The sequence below is a fragment of the Photinus pyralis genome, unplaced genomic scaffold, assembly GCF_008802855.1.
Source record: "Photinus pyralis isolate 1611_PpyrPB1 unplaced genomic scaffold, Ppyr1.3 Ppyr1.4_LG7, whole genome shotgun sequence".
In the NCBI taxonomy this organism is placed as follows: Eukaryota; Metazoa; Arthropoda; class Insecta; order Coleoptera; family Lampyridae; genus Photinus; species Photinus pyralis.
In genome coordinates this window covers 30,454,179-30,474,103 of record NW_022170738.1, presented here as the reverse complement: position 1 = coordinate 30,474,103, position 19,925 = coordinate 30,454,179, and the positions used below count along the sequence as shown (strand labels likewise).

Below are 19,925 nucleotides of genomic sequence, written 5' to 3'. Positions count from 1 at the left end.
TTGATAAATTTAATTCAAAACAAAATTACCTTATTATTTAAAAAAATGTGCTGCTTTGCACCGTAATCTCCAATCCAAACAATGGGAGAATCTTGTAATCCCGTTTATAATAGCCTAACTCGCTACATTTATTTGTAATATTTTAGGACAAACGTCTTCAACTTATCGCCACTCCCACCGCCCTTACCGTTACCATTCCCTTGCTTGGGTTTATTTTGACTGGCAAAATAGGCATCATCTTCAGCAGAACTATTTGAGAAGCTTCTATATATAATTCAGCCGCTGCTCAACAACACGTAACCTCTCCCTAAGATTAGTTTAGCGTTTTCCGATCGAATCCACAGATTCCTTTCCTCTTATACTAAAAAAATTATTGAAAAGGCGATCTTGCCTTTGCTGCGATCCCTGGTTATAAACTGAATGCAATTTGTCCTACAGTTCCTTGCTAGTCGTAGACATATTTATCAATCGGCTTACCTGAGTTGACAAACTCATGACAATAATATTCTGAGCTATAAATTCAAGTTTCTTGTAGGCTTCCTTCTTACCATCCATACAATACGCCAATGGGTGTAGTCAGTTCACTAGATTGCGTTGCCTTACTTTCCACTATGTCTGTGGCCATTTATATTCAAATGAATTTCCAATTAACCCAATTGGAATGTATCTATCAAAACTCCCAAAACTTCCATGACAAATATAAAAATAACCCAGACGATAGTAACTAAGTTCTCCTACTAAAACTACGCACACGACTCACTTTTGTTACGATCGTTCATAACGAAGTTCCAACAAAAATTAATTACGCGCAATACTGGGCCCATAACCTGATGAGATCTGTGGTTAAATCAATAAAGACGAATGGTAAACAGTTGCAAAATATAATTTAACATGGCAAAGCAACCAAGATTGCTTAATGAAGCAGCTCAGGTTGAAGTTCTTGGCCAATTTGCCATAAGTCCCTCAATGTCAACATTTAGTTTTTTTTTGTTACTTATTAAATTTTTGTTAAATTGTCTTAATGAATATTGGCTTTATTGGTACCACTGGAAAGCCTTTTTCAGTAGCTTTCCAACGATGTGTCACAAGTATGGGGTTGCCATTTAGGATTTTGGAAGAGGGGGGGCTGGGGGGGGGGTTAAGGGGTTGTCACTCATAACGTCATTCTGGTTCCCCCTTGATACCCCGAAACGGTTTTGCGTGATTTTCAATATCTTCTTTAGTTTGGAAAACATGGCCGACTGCAAGTTTTAAAATTGACACCTCGTATGTGTGGATGCGCCGATATTACATTATCACTTCTTGTTTTATTTGTGTACTTTGTTTAATCCTTCCATCTACCTATATTCACATAATTATTTGTGAAACAGAACGTAGTAGGCTTGTCGTCATATTTCATTAAGTGGATCACGCGCCCTCGAACTCTAAACCTTCCTTGGAGTTCACTTAATTTAGAGTGAAGCTTTTGTATCCTCCATTGAAAATCTAAATAGCATTAAATAATGATCCATGTTTTAAGCAAATCGTCATCAAGTGTTGCCCTGGATCAAGAAATTCCAAACAATTGAAAATCTATCTTTAATATATTAAAAGGCGAACATGAATTTTTTCACAAATGTCATTCACCAAATTCCACTGACTAGACAACACCCTAAGAACCAAATTGCTCCGAATACTCTTCAATGGGCTTAAAGCTATAACCACCACGACCGTCCAAGTACAATGCATACTCGTGATGTTGCCAAAGAGATTTTCTATGTGACACTGTAAGTAGCGTAATTCCAACTTCTTTACAATAACTGTACATGCTCTCCTCGACGTCCAAGGAAACTGCACTCGTACATTCGTCTAAAATGGCAAATTCTGGAGCATGATAGAATAGCCTGGCCATTGCGATTCTTTGCTTTTCTCCCCCACTTAAGATTTCCAACCAATCAGCAACAGCATCGAGTCCACCTTCTCTGTCGACCAAGTACTCCAGCTGCACCATTTTTAAGTGATTTTCAAGCTGCTCGTCAGTCACTCCACGCCTAAGTGCCTCACTTCCACAGTGGGGATACGTAATTTGATCACGCAACGAACCCAACGTCATGTAGGGCTTTTGAGGGATGTAAAATAGTTTGCCTCTGGGTGGTTTCGTCAATGTGCCGCCGAAAAGGGGCCAAAGCTCTCCTAGAATCCGAAACACGGAACTTTTACCCGCGCCGTTCGGACCGCACACTAACACGTTCATACCAGACTTTATCTCCACAGACAGCTCTTTTATGAGAATATCGCCGTTTGGAGTCACCACCGGTACTTGATCGAATTTAATTGTGTTATTTTGGAAGATGATGTGCCCACTGTACGGTTTTAACGATTCCGAACCAGGCACCATATCCCTCTGATACTTGCCCTCATTCAAGTCGTTAATTACTTTCCTCAGTTCGGTAACGCGACTGGTATAACCAGCCAATTTTGACAACTCGCGTCCCGCCAGAATAAGACGTCCGATCGCCTGACCGAGTCGCACGATCATTGTACCGTTTTCGTAATAAAACTTCGATCTATCAGCAACGTGCAATCTACGTAGATCTTCACGGTCGGACATGAATGGTATGGACATTGAAAGAAATCCAACGCTGATTGCGAAGTATTTTGCAACTATGTTCTCGACAAATCCCATCACAATTTGAAACCGAAGAAATTTCCTAATGTGCCCCATTAATTTGTTGAAGCTGGTGAGCACGGTTAACTTCTCCTTTTCGTTGCCATGATAAAACGCGATTTCTTCCGAATATGTGATAATTCGTGCGTTTACGTGCCTAAATTCGCCCTCTAATTTTTGCTCATTTGACGTAAAATAACTGACTGGTTTTCTTAGATAAGTCAAAAAAACGCCGGCGAATATTAAATACCCGCACATCAGTCCGATGGTACCGAATCCCATATTTGTATTAAGTTTAAAAATATACAGGAGGATGTCAAGTATCGGTTTTGACGTGTTGCAGTATAACTCGGCTACACTCTCGCAAAATTTGTCAATATCGGTTGTTAATAGCTGATCTGCGTTAGCTACTCGATTGTCTAAATTAGACATGTGATAGTAAGTGAATTTTCTGAGATAATCGTCGTATAATCGACGCGTTACATTTGCCCTCAGTCGAATCTTCAGTTCTCCAACTGTAAACTTTAGCATGTTGTTAATCACTGATATCACTGGAAGATAAACTGCATATTCGGCCAGTGTGGTCATAAATCGACTTTTATCCATGCACACGATGGCACTAAAAGCAGAAGTTATTATTTTTTTGGTGAAGTTAAAAATTAAATGTGTTGTGAGTTGTGGATGCGAAAAGCTTTCTCTTCTAGAAAATGATGCTACACTCATATTTAATGAAAAAGTGCCACTATATAATTGATTTCGGTACAAACTTTACATTAAATACATCTACCACTGGAAAAATACAGTTGTAGAAGTTAAACGTAACCCTGTAAGACGGTCCACCATGGCATTGTCACCTACAGTGACTCTATACAAGACAGTAGCGACAAGGGGAGTCTCATTTTTGATTGGTTGCTGAATCACATGGTACGCGGCAGCCTACAGTGACTCTATACAAGACAGTAGCGACAAGGGGAGTCTCATTTTTGATTGGTTGCTGAATCACATGGTACGCGGCAGCCATTGTGTGGCAAACTTTCAAATTATTTACTTATTACTGTTACTGTCACTGTAATGCCATAAGTAAATAATGTGAAAGTTTGCCACAAAATGGCTGCCGTTGCACGTTGCAATTAATAAAGAAACACGACTTAAAAAACAATCCAGAGTAAGTACATGACATTACTGCGACTGTCACTGTACATGCCATAACGGGTACGTTCCACTTAACGTCCGCAACGACCACGACACCCAGCAGCCGTTCCACATAACGACCACAGTCGTTATGGTCGCGATCGCGACGTCAGATATGACGTCATTACTAGCGACCGCAACGAGCCCACGGCGCTCGCCTATCGTACCTGGGTCAGCGGGGACGTTCTAATTTTATAACCTTACATTCTTGACAGGAGACATTTCTAGAGACATTTGACTGTCAGAAACTGATTGTTTGAACACGCATGCGTTACAAATTTTTCGTTTTCGCTATGGAGAAAATATAATTACGTGTTTCAGAACGTAACCTTGTGGTTACTATGGATGGTCTACATGCACAAACTGGTAAGTATATATGCTGATTCATGAATGTTAAAGTTATTTGTTAAGCAAAATTCTGCTTTAACACAATTTTCTTTATTGTAGATCTTAGATTTGCAACTAGTTTGCTGCAAAGTGCTTTACCAGGGAATGCGAATGAGACTCGTATAAATGGTAATGCAACGATTGATGAAAATGAGAATGCACGTTAGTTTTGAATGAAGAAGAGAAATTGTTTTCGAAGCAGCATTCCCACAAGAAATTCTGGGGAGAAGTGTTCATTATCATCGTATTAAGTATGGCCGCAGCATTTATGATAGAAATTCAAAAGTCGTCTTCAATATTTTATTAACAAGAAGCAATATCTTGTGTAAAGCAAAGAAGTATGTGTCAATTTGGTACTGAAAATAAAATAGTACATTATATATCAAGGTAGAGAAGTACAGTATTATTGCCTGAGCACCAAGATTACATCTCGAGGCGCTTGCGCCGAGGGGTGTAAGGTGCGAAGGCAATAATAGACTTCTCTACCGTGGTATATATACTTTTTTTTTCACTACTAGTACTTGAAGTCCTCTAAATTAACATATTATATTGATAAGAAAGTGAACGGTTGGACAGAATTGTTTGTTTCTTAATTTAACATGTTAATCAAGTACGTTGAAGAACAAGTCAAACAGGCCGTATTTTGTTCTGTCATTGAGATATTTTCAAAGAGTAATTTCGTTCATATTTTTTCAAAATGTGATAATTTTAGGTATGTAATTTGTCTGGAAATGGCGAATGGTGGCAATTATTCATTTTAGAGAACTTGCCTAAACGTTTCTTGAGCGAAATTTCGGGTTGTGTTTTCTAAAAGTGACAGCGTGACAGTTCTCATTATTGACTACTAGTTAATAATGTCCACATTATTAACCACTTTGAACAAATGCCGAGAAAGCCTACTTTACAAGTGGAAAAAAGGTTAATAATCATGTCATCAGACGCTAGTAGTGAAAAAAAATATTTACTAACTTAATGTGACTTTTGAATTCATAATCCACCCCACTTTGTATCCTTTACGCATTACGATCTCCTCAACGGCGTCCATGTTGGAAAACTGTTCACTCACGCGTGACGTCACACCGTACTCAAAAGCGTTCCACTTAAGGTTTCGCCCACAACGCCTCTAAGCTAGTGGAACGACAAAACTGCGTTCGCGGTCGTGATCGTTACGGGCGTTAAGTGGAACGTACCCAACATGTCATGTACTATGGGGGGTTTTCTTAAGTCATGTTTTTTTAATTAATTGCAACGTTTATATGTTGTGGAGTTCCGTGTGAAAATGACAAATTACTGCCCGTCTGGCAGGGCTGATTCGAAATACGACCTTGAGCTGTAAAGGTGAGTATTAAAGGTTAGCTATAGCTGCTTCATTGCCAGGGGACCGTGACTATTAAAAGGGTAAAGAACTTTAGTGTGATTAGACGGTTCTGATCTTAGCTCATCTCGTAGTGGGGGGGGGGGGCAGTATTTATATAACCACATATATTTCGCCCGGGTCGTGTGTGTGAAGTCGGGGCCGCGGCCGCCGCCGTGCTCGGGCCATTGAGTGGAGTGGGACCCATTTGTTGGAACCATGCTCACGAATTTTCGATTTTCGCAAGTACTCAAGACAGTCAGTTTGTGTAATTATGAGTTTGTGTTTTGTTTCAATACAAAACTTTGTATTAGTTTGAACCTTAGACCATATAGTACATGGACTGCTATTCGCCCTATGCTTTCAATACAAAATGGATGGTCACGTATAGAGGGCACTGTAGTCGTGGGTATGTGAATCTCAGGGTAAACTAAAGTCGTGTAAACACCACTAGGATCGCTTAAAGAGCAGCTTTATAGTAACCGCGTAGTAGGGAAGCTTTAAATGCTCTTCATTATTTGCTATACGTCCACAAATAAGAATAAGTTTGCTTTTTTTGGGATATCTAGGCGATTAATTAATTGACGTTTGTTAATTTATAGGTTGACAGTCTCAAATCGTGTCTCATCAGACAACTTCGGGCAGACTCGTTTACCCTGAAACTCACATACCCAGGCGATGTCCTTGACCATATTTTAGTTACAATTAGCAGTCCATGTACTATATGGTCTAAGGTTTGAACCCAAATTGCGGCCCTGGATTTTAGGAGTTTCATGTTTGTTTTGGCGACTTTATTAAATTCAGCTAGCAAGACATAGGTGTTTTGTGGTTGGATTACTGACCGTTTGTCATGTCACTGTCGTTTGCACACAGTAATATACAGGGTTTTCAAAAATATAAGAGACCACAAAACAAAAAAAAAAAAGAATTTGCGATTACTGACACTCCTATAAAGAACCAGTTACAGGAAAAATAGTGAAATTGAGAAAGAAAATGCTACAAATACAGAGATCGAAAGACAAGAATATCATAATAAACAAAAGTCCGCGTTGAGAGAAAGAAAATACATTGCATTTTGATTTTTTGTAAGCAGTACTTACTTATACTTTTTCTGTTTTTTTTTAATATGCTGTACAAATAAGAAATAAAAATAGAAAATAGTTTTTTTTGTTGCATTTCACTTAATGTTTTGGTTTTTTGTAGGTATTTTGACCTTTATTATAGGTATAGTTATTATAATTATATGGATTCATTATAAGAAGGTAGCAGATGGCGCTGTGTTTGAAGAATAATATAAAAGGGTACCATATTTGAAAAATATTATGGACTCCTGTTTTAGCCAATCACAGTGAAGGTCAAAGCTCCCTCTATGATTTCTACCGCTACCTTCTTAAAAATGAATAGAGTATAGTCATATATCAAATACAAGGTAACATTCTAGGAAGTTTAAGATGTCTTTATTTATTTATTATCCCTCTCTTGTTCTGGGCTTGTCTTCCCTTGACCAGTCACTCATTTTTCACACAAGAACGTAATATACGTCTATTCGCCATCAGTGCACAGACGAGACTGACTCAAACGTGTGGACGTGTCGCAAGTGCTTATGGCAAATTCCTTTTTATTTGTGACAAAAAACCGATACTTGATCGGATCAGCTACAAACTACAAACCTTGCTACAAACCAAGTCACACAATCTCCACATTTGAATTTGTGATGGTTTGTATATAGGTTTGGCAAGCATGTGAACGTGGCATTACACCAAACATCACAGACACACACACACGCAAATGATAGGTGTAGCTTATATGTGATCGACAATAATTGAAATTTACTTACTGTTCAATTTTTGATAAACTATGAATCATCCATAGATCACAGCCCGTTCTGCCGACTAGACTCAGCGCGACTAATATCATGTAACCAACTTCGACTGTAAATACTCCTGGAACTCCAATTTTTAATAGCTGCCAAAGGTGGTGGAAGAAAAGTGCATCGACTTGGGCTCTTTTTTTTCTCGGTGTACCTTTCTCCGAGATCATATACTGAATCTCTTCCTTCTCCCGTTTCGCTACCGACTTGTTGCTGTGAGATCGATGTTTATGACAGTGTTCCGCACGTTAAGCTGATACTGACCTTGCTTTCGCTTTCGTTGCATGATTTTGTTTGTAGACTAACCATAATGTTATCGCTATGCTACTGGCAGCCAGGGCATTATTTCTTGTTAAGTACTTGCTTAAATTTGGAGCCATCACTTGTGTTCCTTAAGTAAGGCAGCTACATTTGAATAAGGAGATAATGCTATCAACGTTTCAACAATGTTCACTTACGAAACCAAGATAACGTGCGAATCTGTAAAGTGAGAGACTGTAATGAAACTTGTACTTACAAAGATAGCAGTGACTTAGCACATACCCAGTCCAGTAGAGGTTAAATTAAAACTTAATTCTACTTCCATGTTTTCAAAACCTGTTGATTATAAATAAATTGTTTTTGCATAAAGTGCTTTTTTATTGGTTCAATCAAATGGTCTATAGCCAATAGGAGTAGCCTCTGTAATTTAGGCAGTTTTTGAATCATTATCCTAATTAAATGCATAATTGTACCACAAAAAGGGACAGTTTTCTATTGTACTAAGTTCAATAAAATCGATTTAATTTACCCCGTATGATCTACGAACATAAAACCAAAACAAAAAGAAAAATTATTAAGTAATATACAGGATGTTACAACACAATCGGAGAGTAGAATCATCAATATAAATTTAATTACCTATGCGATTGATTTATATAAAATAAATAATAATAAAACGATAAACTACCTCTGGAGGTTGCAACGTGTCCAAAAGGGTCGCGCGAAATACAGAAAAAAAATAAAAACAAGTTTCAAGGTTATTTCAATTATTATTATTATTACAATTATTACTACAGTTATTTACAAAGAACCATAACTAAAAGCTAAAAGAAGCATAACTAAATCCTACGAGACTAAATCGGAGTAGGTACTTAAGTATTTTTATAAAACGATAACCGTAAAATTTAGTGAATTTACTATTTGCCTAAGCTAATATTTTTAAAATTACAGCAATTGTAGTCGTTTTTATTATGTATTTAATAAAAACATAATTCATAGAGAGGTCGGCAAGATACCTAAACAGGGGATCGCAGTATCTAAAAGATAGAGAACCACTAACTTAGGTACTTGCTGTCACCACTAAAGCACTTAAACACGAGCGTGAATTTTATTATTTATCACTTAGACATCGATGTTAAGACTGAGCCTAAACACCATTTAATTTACATAGCAAATAATAAACCTTCTAAAGAAATCTCAAACCAGCATGTCATATATTACATAGAATCAGTTGCAACCGCTTTCATTTCCTATGGCCGGTGATTAATCTGTTATCGATATTGATCTAGAAAATTCGCTTCACTGACCCTGCTAAAACTGTTGCGTCTCACAACACGGGCGACGGTTGTACCTATATCAGAGATACGGTCCTGGGTGACTCTCGATCTATCACTTGCACGATGAATCCTTTTCGAATAAGCAATTAACCGTTCTATGAAATGTTTGGAATTATAGCGCCGACTAAATATTTCGTCCCTGGTCAGTGTGTAGTTCCAAGGGTACCTACTCGCAGATATAACGATGGGGTAGGATGCATCATGCAGAAGATGTAAAAGAATGGTAAGGAAGTCCAAAAAAAGAGGTGAAGAAGCAGGCGTTAATAAGACGGAAAAAAGGTACCTACTTATATCAAAAGGAGATGTGAAAAAAATGTGAAGTAGTTGAATGGAGGTGGAGAGCGATGTAAAAGTATGAGATGAGGAAAAGTGTGAATCATGCTTTTTGAGGGTTTTGGGGGGGGGGGGGGGTAAAAAATAGACTGCAGAGTTGTGGAAAAATCCCAAAAAGGCGTGAAGGGATAAATAAGACAATGTGAGATATACATAGACTATGTATGTGAAGAGTAAATCGGTTGTAGTAGTGGATGGGGTGAAGGAGCGTCAGAGACATAGGATTTAAGTGACCGTGAAGCATTGTCAATAAGTTATTTTCACTAATAACTTATAAAAAATGCTTACCCTTTATTAATAGGCTTAGCAGATTTTTTTGTCACAAAGCATAAATTAAAATTACTTGACAATTCTAAAGTCTACAGCTCTTGACCCTCTCGATTATTTATGAACATCTGCATACGTAGTTCAAACTGCAAATTGGAGCGTTTTATGTCACAAATTTACAACTGTTGGCATGTGTGCGCATATATTCATCAACTTATTACACAAATGTAAATATACAGCGCATTAAAGTATACTACACGACTTGTTTTACACTACTCCTCCTCCCAATGTTGAGTAGGTTCTGTTTTTATAGTGCAGAACATGTACGTTATTATCTCACCTCTGTACTTTATCGTATATGTTATATGGTCAGCTTTACAAGTCTATATACACAAGAAAATAGTGAAGATAAAATGTACATAAAAAATAAACTGGTATAATCAGCTCATTGAAGTTCATTTTTTTGAAGGTGAACAAGGATAATTAATTCTCAACTATAATTACCTAAATATAAGTGGGAAATATTAAAATTAAATGCAACTGAAAACTGTATTATTCCCTACACTTAAAACCCTGGACAATGTGCTATTTTTCCGATTGTATTCATATAGCAAAGATACTCACATATTCCACTAACATCCAAAGAACGTAAAAAAAATGTTATTCCTCCTCACAATTTACAATGACTGTCCAATTCTGTTCATTTTCAGCACAACCTACTCTGCATACAATGGATACGGAAAACAAAATTAAAGGAAGGTTAAAAAAGTTTCTGACCAAAAATGTTTATTTAACATACCCAAATCCAAACGTGCCTTACCAACTATACATCCGCCAATAAATTAACAATTTAATATTGAATCGAGCACATTGGCCACAAATTTATTTCTAACATAATGTACACATTCCCTAACGTTTCAGTTACACATTTTAAGCACGAGCCCTTAGCAATACTAAAAAATAATATCACTCACGTCATACGAGATCCCTTTCCATTACAAATTGCACGAAACAGTTTCTTTAATGGACAAAAACTTGTCTTAGTTTCTGGTTTTGCCAGTTGGCGGTATGATAACTAAGAAAAAAAAGAAGGTAGCTTTGTAATGCAATTTAGTTTATTGTGTTTGCGGTCGCAGAAATAAATTCGAATTGACATTGATCTTAAAATAGTAAGCAATCCATTACCAATCAAAGGAAAATGATGAATGGAACAAGAGCGTTGCGAAATAGTTACCTACTCTTACCCTGTACCCATTGATGTTTATACTATGTTGATGGGCGATCAAAACTAAATGAATCAGATAAATTGTAACAATCAAATAATGATTATGTATCCTATATAATAATTTATGCCGTTTTGGTTTCAAAATAATTGATCTTCTAAATCAAAAGGGCACTTTGTTTCTCAGAAATCGTTGATAGTGATACGATACACTTTTATGATTAGAAATGGCAGTTTCAGAAATTAAGAAATATATTATATATTAAATACATTTAACAATCATTGGTATCAATTAAGCTACAAATTTTGAATTTATAACTACATTCGTACAAAAATAAGATACCCAAAGGGAAGGCAAGGTATTTAAATATAGGATTTAATACTTATGAGCCGAACTGTTCAGCGCCATCTTCTATTGGTTGAAAGCTATACCCTCCACGCCCATCAAGGTACAAGACGTATTCGTGATGTTGCCAGAGGGACTTTCTGTGAGAAACTGTCAGCAATGTGATCCCAACGTCTCGGCAGTACCTATACATGCTCCCCTCCACATCTACAGAAACTGCGCTGGTACATTCGTCTAAAATCGCGAATTGAGGTGCATGATAGAAGAGTCTTGCCATAGCAATTCTCTGCTTTTCACCCCCACTTAAAACATCCAACCAATCAGCGACCGCGTCCAATCCGCCCTCCCTCTCCAACAGATACTCCAACTGTACCCTGCGCAAATGCTGCTCCAAGTTCGCGTCAGTAGAGCCGCGCCGAATTGCCTCGGCTCCCGAATGAGGATACGTAATTTGATCACGTAAACAACCGAGAGTCATGTACGGTTTTTGAGGTATATAAAACAGTTTCCCGCGAGGCGGTTTTACAAGTTCGCCGCCGAAGAGGGGCCACAGTTCGCCCAAAATGCGAAACAGGGAACTTTTACCAGCCCCATTTGGCCCACATACAAGTACATTCATCCCAGAATGTATCTCGACCGATAATTCCTTTATTAGCACATCGCCGTTGGGAGTTACAACAGGAACCTTATCAAACTTAATTATTTTATCCCTGAATATTAATCTGCCACCGTTCACGCTTAAATTTTCCGCACCCGCTAGCATAGTTCGTTGGTATTTACCGTCATTTAATTCAGACAGAACGTGTCGCAGTTGGGTGACACGTGCCGTGAACCCAGCCAGCCTGGTCAACTCGCGGCCGGCTAAAACCAAACGGCCAATTGCCTCTGCCAGCTTTAGAAGCATGCGTCCATATGTATAGTATAAACGTGACCTTTCGCCATGTGTCGCGTTACCTATACCGTCGACGCGGGCCATGAACGGTTTTGAAACTGCCCAAAACCCGACTGCGGTAGCGATGTACTTGGCGATAATATTATCAGTAATTCCCATCAGAACACGAAACCTTAGGAATTTCCGCAAGTGATTGACTAACTTATTAAAACTGGAGATAAGGGTTGCCTTCTCCCTGATGTTCCCTTGATAAAACGCAATCTCCTCCGAATGCGTTATAATCCTCGCGTTGATGTGCCGAAATTCGCCTTCCAATTTTTGTTCGGTCACGGTCAGTCGACCTGTCGGTCTTCGTAAGTATGTCAGTAAAACGCCAGACACAAATAGGTATCCCAACATAATCGCAGGCGTACTAGACCCGATACTTTTGGTTAATCTGTAAACGTAGATCCCAATGTCGAGACACGGTTTCGCCACGTTACAATAGAGTTCGGCCGCAGACTCGCAGAATTTATCGATGTCGGTCGTTAGTAGCTGATCGGCGTTCGCTATTCTGTTATCCAAATTTGTCATTCGGTAGTAAGTAAACTTCTTAAGATAATCGTCATATAGGTGACGGGTCATGTTCGTTCGTAATCGTATTTTCAAATCTCCTATAGAATATTTTAACACGTTATTTACTATCGATATAATGGGCATTGCAGTTAAAAATTGTAGTAATCGCCGTTTGAAGAGATTCCTGTCCATTGCAATGATTGAACTGGAAAATAAAACCAAAGTTTAGAGCGGAGACTGAAAAAGTTGTTAATAATAGTTCAAATAAAATGTATATAGTTCACTTGCACCTATAACTTTTGGGAACTACCCAATGACTATTAATGTTACTTAAGTTATTAAAACAGGGAAGTCGCTGTTACTCCTGCAAATCACCAAATATATACCTGAAAGTAACTTTTACTGTAAAGTCGCGGCTCTAGTTCTAATGAGGAACCTCACTTAAAATTGCTATATTAAATGTAATACTAGAATTAATCGTAGTGTTAGTAATTTCATGGTGACCATCATTCATATTTGCTAGTAAATGCAATGAAATATAATTTGCAGCGTCGCTCGCAAGCGCTTTTTCAAGCGCAACACCCTGTATTTAATTTTTTTTAAAGTACATAATTTGGAAATGTGATATATTTTAATGTAGAATCAGGATGCGCAAATATATAACTTTAGAACCGTAGTAGTTCTAAATTTCAGCTTGTAGTTCAAAAGTTTCAACATGTTGAGATTGAAAAACGAATAAAGAGATAACTCGCGGTTCGAAAATGAAATGTGAAAGTTTAAAAAATATATTTTGGACACAGAAACTTCAATTGGAAAACCAAAATTTAAAATATGGTCATGAGGACTGCTTATTGTTTATACAGGGTGTTAATTAACGTCATGTAGAGATTTCAGGGGGTGATCTCGTCAGAATAAGATAAAAAATGTAAATATATGCATGATCTAAAGGGCGCCGTTTTCGTTATACAGGGTAGCAAAAAAAATGTAACGCCCTGTATACTGCGACTAACTATTGTGATACTTTATTGTAGAGATTCTAAAAAACAATTGATATATCAAATTTGAAACAATTATCACATAAGAGAGAACACGCAAAATACGAGAAAAAAAAATTGCACCCTGTATAACGAAAACAGCGCCGTTTACACCATGCATATAGTTGCACTTTTTTCTTATTTGACGAGTACTATGACCCTCTGCATGACATTAATTAACACCCTGCATATTCAAGCTATCATAAGTATAAACTACGAGGCATGTTTTTATTGATTTGCGTTTAGTGAAAAACTGGAAAATGTAAGGTACAAGGTATCTAGACACAATCCAGTTTTGAAGACGTCTTGGGCTCTATGAGAGTCGTTACGGCTAGAAGACGGTAGCGAATTTTCTAGAACGATATCAAGGCACCATCAAGTCAATAAAGTTTTTAAAACAAACGAAAGTCAAATCGATTTTTACAAGCCTCCTCGACTAAAATCTGGCCGTTTTACCACAGCCATTGCCCACTAGATTAAAATTTACGTATTTTAAGATCAATAGTTGGACAGGTGTCATTGTATTCAGAATGTCAAGTTCTATTAAAATATGTAAGAAAGATTTGGACTGAAAAAGAAAAAAAACATCTTTCAACAGGTTTCTGAACACGCTTACTGGTAGTTAAATGTGCTTAGAAGGTCATAATTAATTATAGAATAACGTTGCAAAATCTAAAAGAGACTAAAGATAAGAATTTGAAATAGGCGATTTTAAAAGTGTACACGACCTATATCATTTTTCTAGAAGATTGCACAGCAACGTTCCAGTCTGGAATAATATTCGAGGGGTCAGAAATGTGGGGTATCTACCTGCTCATTGTGGAATTGAAAGCGATTGATGCATTCAATCTTGAACTCTCTCGCCATCTCGGCGCCAATAACCCATAAGTTAGGAATGTAGAGAGGGACAATAAATAAAATATAAAAAAAATTTAGATGTCGCAATTTACATATCCGCAAACATATTTTGAAACATTCGCAAGATTAATGCCCGTTTGCACCGACAAATTTAAGCGGAGCTTAGCTTATCAATACAAAAGTCACTCTAATCTAACTAAAAATATCTACCCTGGATTTATACTACATAGAAACATAATCTAAACATGACCCGTAATGATCACCGCAGCGTCACGCGGCCTATTGAAGCAAGTTAACACAGTTCTGAATCTGTCTGTGATGATAACTAATCATTCATTTACTATCAATAAATTGTGTTATTTTTCATCCGAAGGTCATACATTGCTTATAATAATTAAAATCATTACAGAACCCTACACACAATAGCGGTCAAGATTTGATAAAAATAAATACAATAAATGATCGAGTTTATTACATTTTTATTGTCGTAATCAATTGGATTTCATTAATTATTTAAATGGAATCAACAAACAAGAATAGAATATTCTGTGATTAGAAAGTACATTGAAATTGCACTCTCAATTAGCTTTCATCATTTCAAAATCATGCTAAGTGAAGGTATCATGACAAGAGGTCGTCATCCTGATAAGATAATACTAAATGCAGAGAGGGACTCTCTTGGTTCTAGTCTATTCCGAGGTCTATTCCTTAAAATATCTGCGCCCCAAACAACAACAGTATTCTCTTTTGATTGGGAACGTACATAGAGTAGACACGGAATTAATGGCCATTACCTAGACACTGCAAATAGTTCCTGTTGTAATATGAGTCGACAGTTCCAGTGGGCGTTTCACTGCTGTACAGGTGGGTAAGGTATACTTTAAAGTATAACTACTTTAAAGTATACCTTAGTATACAAAATTACAAACTCATTGGTTTGTTTTGTTGTCAGTGGCGTACTTGTGCATGGTCAAGGGGGGCATATTTTTTTAAATAATAACCACTATTTTTTATTACATGTTCTAAAACCGTACACCTTTTATGCTGTTATATCCCAAAAAACTGTTCTCTTTAATAATATGTAATGGAATTTATATTATTATATTATTCCACAATGTATTAACACCTCGATTAACACTTAACAGCCAAAAATAGTATGCCCATGATATTGTATTGCATTAAATACCGAATTTTAGTTTACCGTGGTGTCATAAAAACAGGAGCAAAACAATTTTATAGAGCAAAGTTAGGAAGGTATCCCACTGTACATGATGTTTTTTTCGGTAGAAAATAATATGCATTTTCTTGTACAATTTCTTGTGTGCATTCTCTATGATATAATTCAAGTTCTTGTAATAAAAATTCTGTGATTGGTTGAAATTTTTAATTCAAAAAAGTCGTTAAATAGCGCTTATAAAATCAAAGGATCCTGAGAATTCTTAATCGCAAACCTAAGAAAATTTCTACACCGTTTGAAACAAGTAAATAAGGTGATAGGAACCACAGATGTGGAGGCAATTTGCAAAATTCCAAATGGAAATGTCAAAAATTAAACAATCCAACGCGAGCTGGCTAAACTAAGAACGTTAACGTTTACCATGCAATAGCTTGATTATTGTACCTAAATAATACAGGGAAGATAAGTCAAGGTAACCAGACGTTAATTAGTGTAATTTAGTATCGTTAAACTGTAACTCTAATAACGTGCATAGTCATATGAAAATCAATAGAGATCATTTATTTCCAACAATTCTGTATACCAGTTCTTGACATTCATTAATCAGTGCAAGATTAATTTGAGCCAGTAAACAATGCGAATAGTTTACTGTTCTTTTCTTTCACTTAACTGGTTTACATAATGAAAGTGATTTAATCTATGTTTATTGAGCTTCCTGTTATCGTAATAGCAGATTTGACTAATGCAAGTGTTGTTGTAGATAATCTTTGTTTGCATTTCACTTAGAAGCAAAATCTCAACTTTATGGTAGACACAATAAAGAATAATACTACATAATCATCACCATCACTCAAACCTCCAAAATACATAAACAGTAAAAGCACACAAACAAATGAGATCAACTGTAATTCCTCAAAAAAAGAAAAAAGGGGTGGCATGGGTATTGGTAACTTTCTTATTACTGAAGGTGGAAACTAGCGAGGAAATTAGGTTAAATGGGGAATTCTGAAAGTCAAGATGGCGACTAGTGACACATGGGTAGCGACTTTCAGAAGACTTAATTATTTTAATAATTAATTTAATAGGTAGTTCATTTTCTTTGGTACTCTTTATTCGTTTATAGATTATCTTTCATTGTTAAAAAAAATAAAAATAAATTCTCTTTATTGTGGCTATCCATATGTCCGCAACAGTCGTTTTGAATATTATTATGCCATAATTTTTTAGCTCGCACTTTTTTTGTAACTTATAATTGAATCTAAATTTTTTTTCAGAATTGTAATCAGTACACAAAAGCTGCAATCCTATTTGCGTTAGGACATCCTAGAATTTTACTTGACGCCTAAAAATCCTTGAAAATCTTTTAGAAACCTTTTCTTTTTGGAACCTTTCTTGTACACTTTTTGGGACTTCTACTAGAAATCGTCGTGGAGACCCATTTAAGAATGTCCCTAGAAACATTTTCTGGGAGTGTTTTTTGTAAAACTTGAGAAATTTTTTAAAAATATATATTTTGAAAGAATCGATAAGGAAAAATGCTCAGATGGAGAATCTTACCAGAAACCTGAAAAACCAGTTAGGAAACTGAGAAATCTTTGTAGAAACCTTACCAGTTTTCCTTTTACTAGTGAGTAAAATTAAAAAAACCTTAAAACAATTGAAATTTTTTTATTTCTTTTAGGAGCACGGGTGGCTTGAGGGCGCTGTAAACAAAGATACAAAACATTTGATACACTAGTTGCAATAGACAGATTGTTATCTAAAGGAAAAATTTTTAAACAGGAAAAGTCTATACTTTTATGTGCATTTAAAAGTAGCTTATAGGTCCTGTAGACAAAATCGAACAATCACAGCCCTTACAATAGACTAGAATATCCACTAAAAATGGGCCTGTTGGGAGAAATCTGGATCTAAGTATGGCAACACTAAGTTGACATGGATGAAAAAAATATCTTTATTTACATTGGCGGATTTACATATAGGCACACTAGGCACGTGCCTAGAGGCTGCAGCTTTAGAGGGTGGCATTTTTTGCACTATATTTATTTTAGGTAATATTTTGAATAAATGGAATTGTCTCAAAGGGACAAGATGTGAAATCATACCACTATAATGTAGTATTTACTTTGACCCAACGCTTGACCACCGATCCCATTAATATTTTTATATCTCATTAGAGCAATAAATATTCAAGGTTCCATTGTTTACACCGTCTGAATACGTATTCTTAATGCCAATGATATTTGGAAACTGATCCGGCAATAAAAAAGTAAACCTTCAACCAGTCGAGTATGTGTACAAGACTAAAATTGTGTTTTTTTATCAAGTGGCCATAAATGTACAAGGGGGGTTGGTACTACTAGTGCCATAATCAAGCTTCCTAGTAAGCTGAAAACAAAAACTATACCTTTCAATCTTCGTGCTATGACTGATCATCCATAAATCGCAGAGAGACCTGCATATGAGACTGCCGGCAACAAGAAACAATAAACCGGCCTCGCATGACGTCCATCCTGGAATGACGATCTTTAAAAGTTGTGACAATTGGCAAAAGAACTGTCGATCGACATGAGCCTTCGTCGTCGGTTCCTTCTTTTCTGTGATCATATACTTAATTTCTTCGTCTACTTTCTTTCTTGCATGTCTGCACATGAAAATTGTGACTCGTTAATTGCTAAAACATACTTGACTACAATTAATTCAATTACCTTCCAGTCTTTTTTATTTTCGATTTTTGTAGATAGGAAAGATACCACAATGCTGCCGCAATTCCTGCGGAGGCATACGCATTTTGTTTAGTTAAATATTTACTTAAATTAGGTGCCATTGTTTATTTAAGCGAGCATTATTTTAAAAGAACGGTCAATTACACAATGACACGGCAACAAACCGATCGAGGAAGGAGGAAACGTACGAATATTACAGAAAGTACAGAAGCACCGATTAGGCAACTTGAACTTGTATCTAGTTGGTTGTGACGTGCTCACTCACTGACAGCTACTGACAACTGACAATCGCGTGTTGTGCACGTTGTACGAATGTGCTACTTGTGTGTAGGCAACACACCTTACTGGCCAATTATTGGCGAACAGGGACTGAACCTCGTTTGGACCTGCCGATTGTTACCGCACTTAGTAATAATTCATGGAATTAATGGAAAGACAGGTCCGGCTCCCGAAAATCAGAATTGCAAGAATTCGGGAGTGTTTAAATCTGTGGTGTAATCCTCCGGAATCTTAGGTAAGTAGGACCTGTAATGTTCGGCAAAAGCAATCCCCGGACCATAAGGAGAAGGGAATCAAGGAGGACAAACTGGACGAAATAATGGCAATGGTACGGGCTTACAACGGATATGGAGAGCTGCAATGGTATATAAGGACCGCTCAAAGGAAGGAAATTGCAGAATTTATAACAGAAGAACAAGATCAGCATAAAAAAGTACCAAAAAGGCGAGCGGTGAATTAGAGTTAACAGAAAGTTTGTATGAGAAGAAGGAGAATAGGAGAATAAAGGAAGATATAAAACGTACAAAAGAGTGCAATGTGCTGGAAACACAGAAAATCAATGTATGATCAAAAATTGAAGAAAAAAATTACAGGGAATAAAGTACCACAACACAACATAAGAAGAAAAAGAAAATGCCAAGCAAACATTAAAGTGAGGCGGGGGGAAAGATATAAAGGAGAAGAAATAACAGACTGGAGAAGGAAAGCTACATACGTACCTGAAAGCCCGCGAACACTAAGGTTGAATGAAACCATCAGTACCAGACCCGCGGTAAATTCTCCTGTACAAGGCCAAGAATGTTTCGCTCCCAAAATTCCCTTGAGCGTAAAGGCTCCGTCCTGCATCTCCGCATCCGAGGACATTCAAGTGCTTCTTCATGGCTCCAAAAACGTGGAAATGGTGTCATCATACACAGCATCAACCATTCTGCGATTCATCTCGATCGGCTTCGCCTCTTCAGCTGTCAAGAAACGCACAACACTCCTCCTTCGACGCCTCCATGCTGACGCTGTCACTTCAAACAATTGTTATCCGGGTTGCCCTAATAGTCTAAGAGCCCATCAGTTAGTACGTCCGAACGATTGTAATTTCTTTTGAAGGAATTCTTACCAACTGATGGCGGTGCCAGCGCAAACCTCTTGCCGGGGGCATTTGCAAATTAATAAAGTGTGTCTTTTTGTTGCTCGA

At 37.0% G+C, this 19,925-nt stretch overlaps 2 protein-coding genes across 2 annotated transcripts; both read right to left on the bottom strand.

Moving 5' to 3' along the window:
- Positions 1–1,561: 1,561 nt before the first annotated feature.
- On the bottom strand, positions 1,562–8,189 carry LOC116177488 (ATP-binding cassette sub-family D member 3-like). The gene is made up of 4 exons (XM_031496474.1): positions 7,993–8,189; positions 7,714–7,929; positions 7,417–7,662; positions 1,562–3,266 (listed from the first exon to the last, which is right to left on the bottom strand). The coding sequence occupies exons 2-4, from the start codon at positions 7,827–7,829 to the stop codon at positions 1,652–1,654; spliced, it is 1,977 nt and encodes a 658-aa protein (XP_031352334.1). The 5' UTR covers positions 7,830–7,929; positions 7,993–8,189; the 3' UTR covers positions 1,562–1,651.
- A 2,227-nt stretch (positions 8,190–10,416) lies between these two features.
- On the bottom strand, positions 10,417–18,752 carry LOC116177489 (ATP-binding cassette sub-family D member 3). Its single transcript, XM_031496475.1, has 3 exons — positions 18,440–18,752; positions 18,139–18,375; positions 10,417–12,867 (listed from the first exon to the last, which is right to left on the bottom strand). Exons 1-3 carry the CDS (start codon positions 18,556–18,558, stop codon positions 11,253–11,255), a joined length of 1,971 nt encoding a protein of 656 aa, XP_031352335.1. The 5' UTR covers positions 18,559–18,752; the 3' UTR covers positions 10,417–11,252.
- Between the last annotated feature and the right edge of the window lie 1,173 nt (positions 18,753–19,925).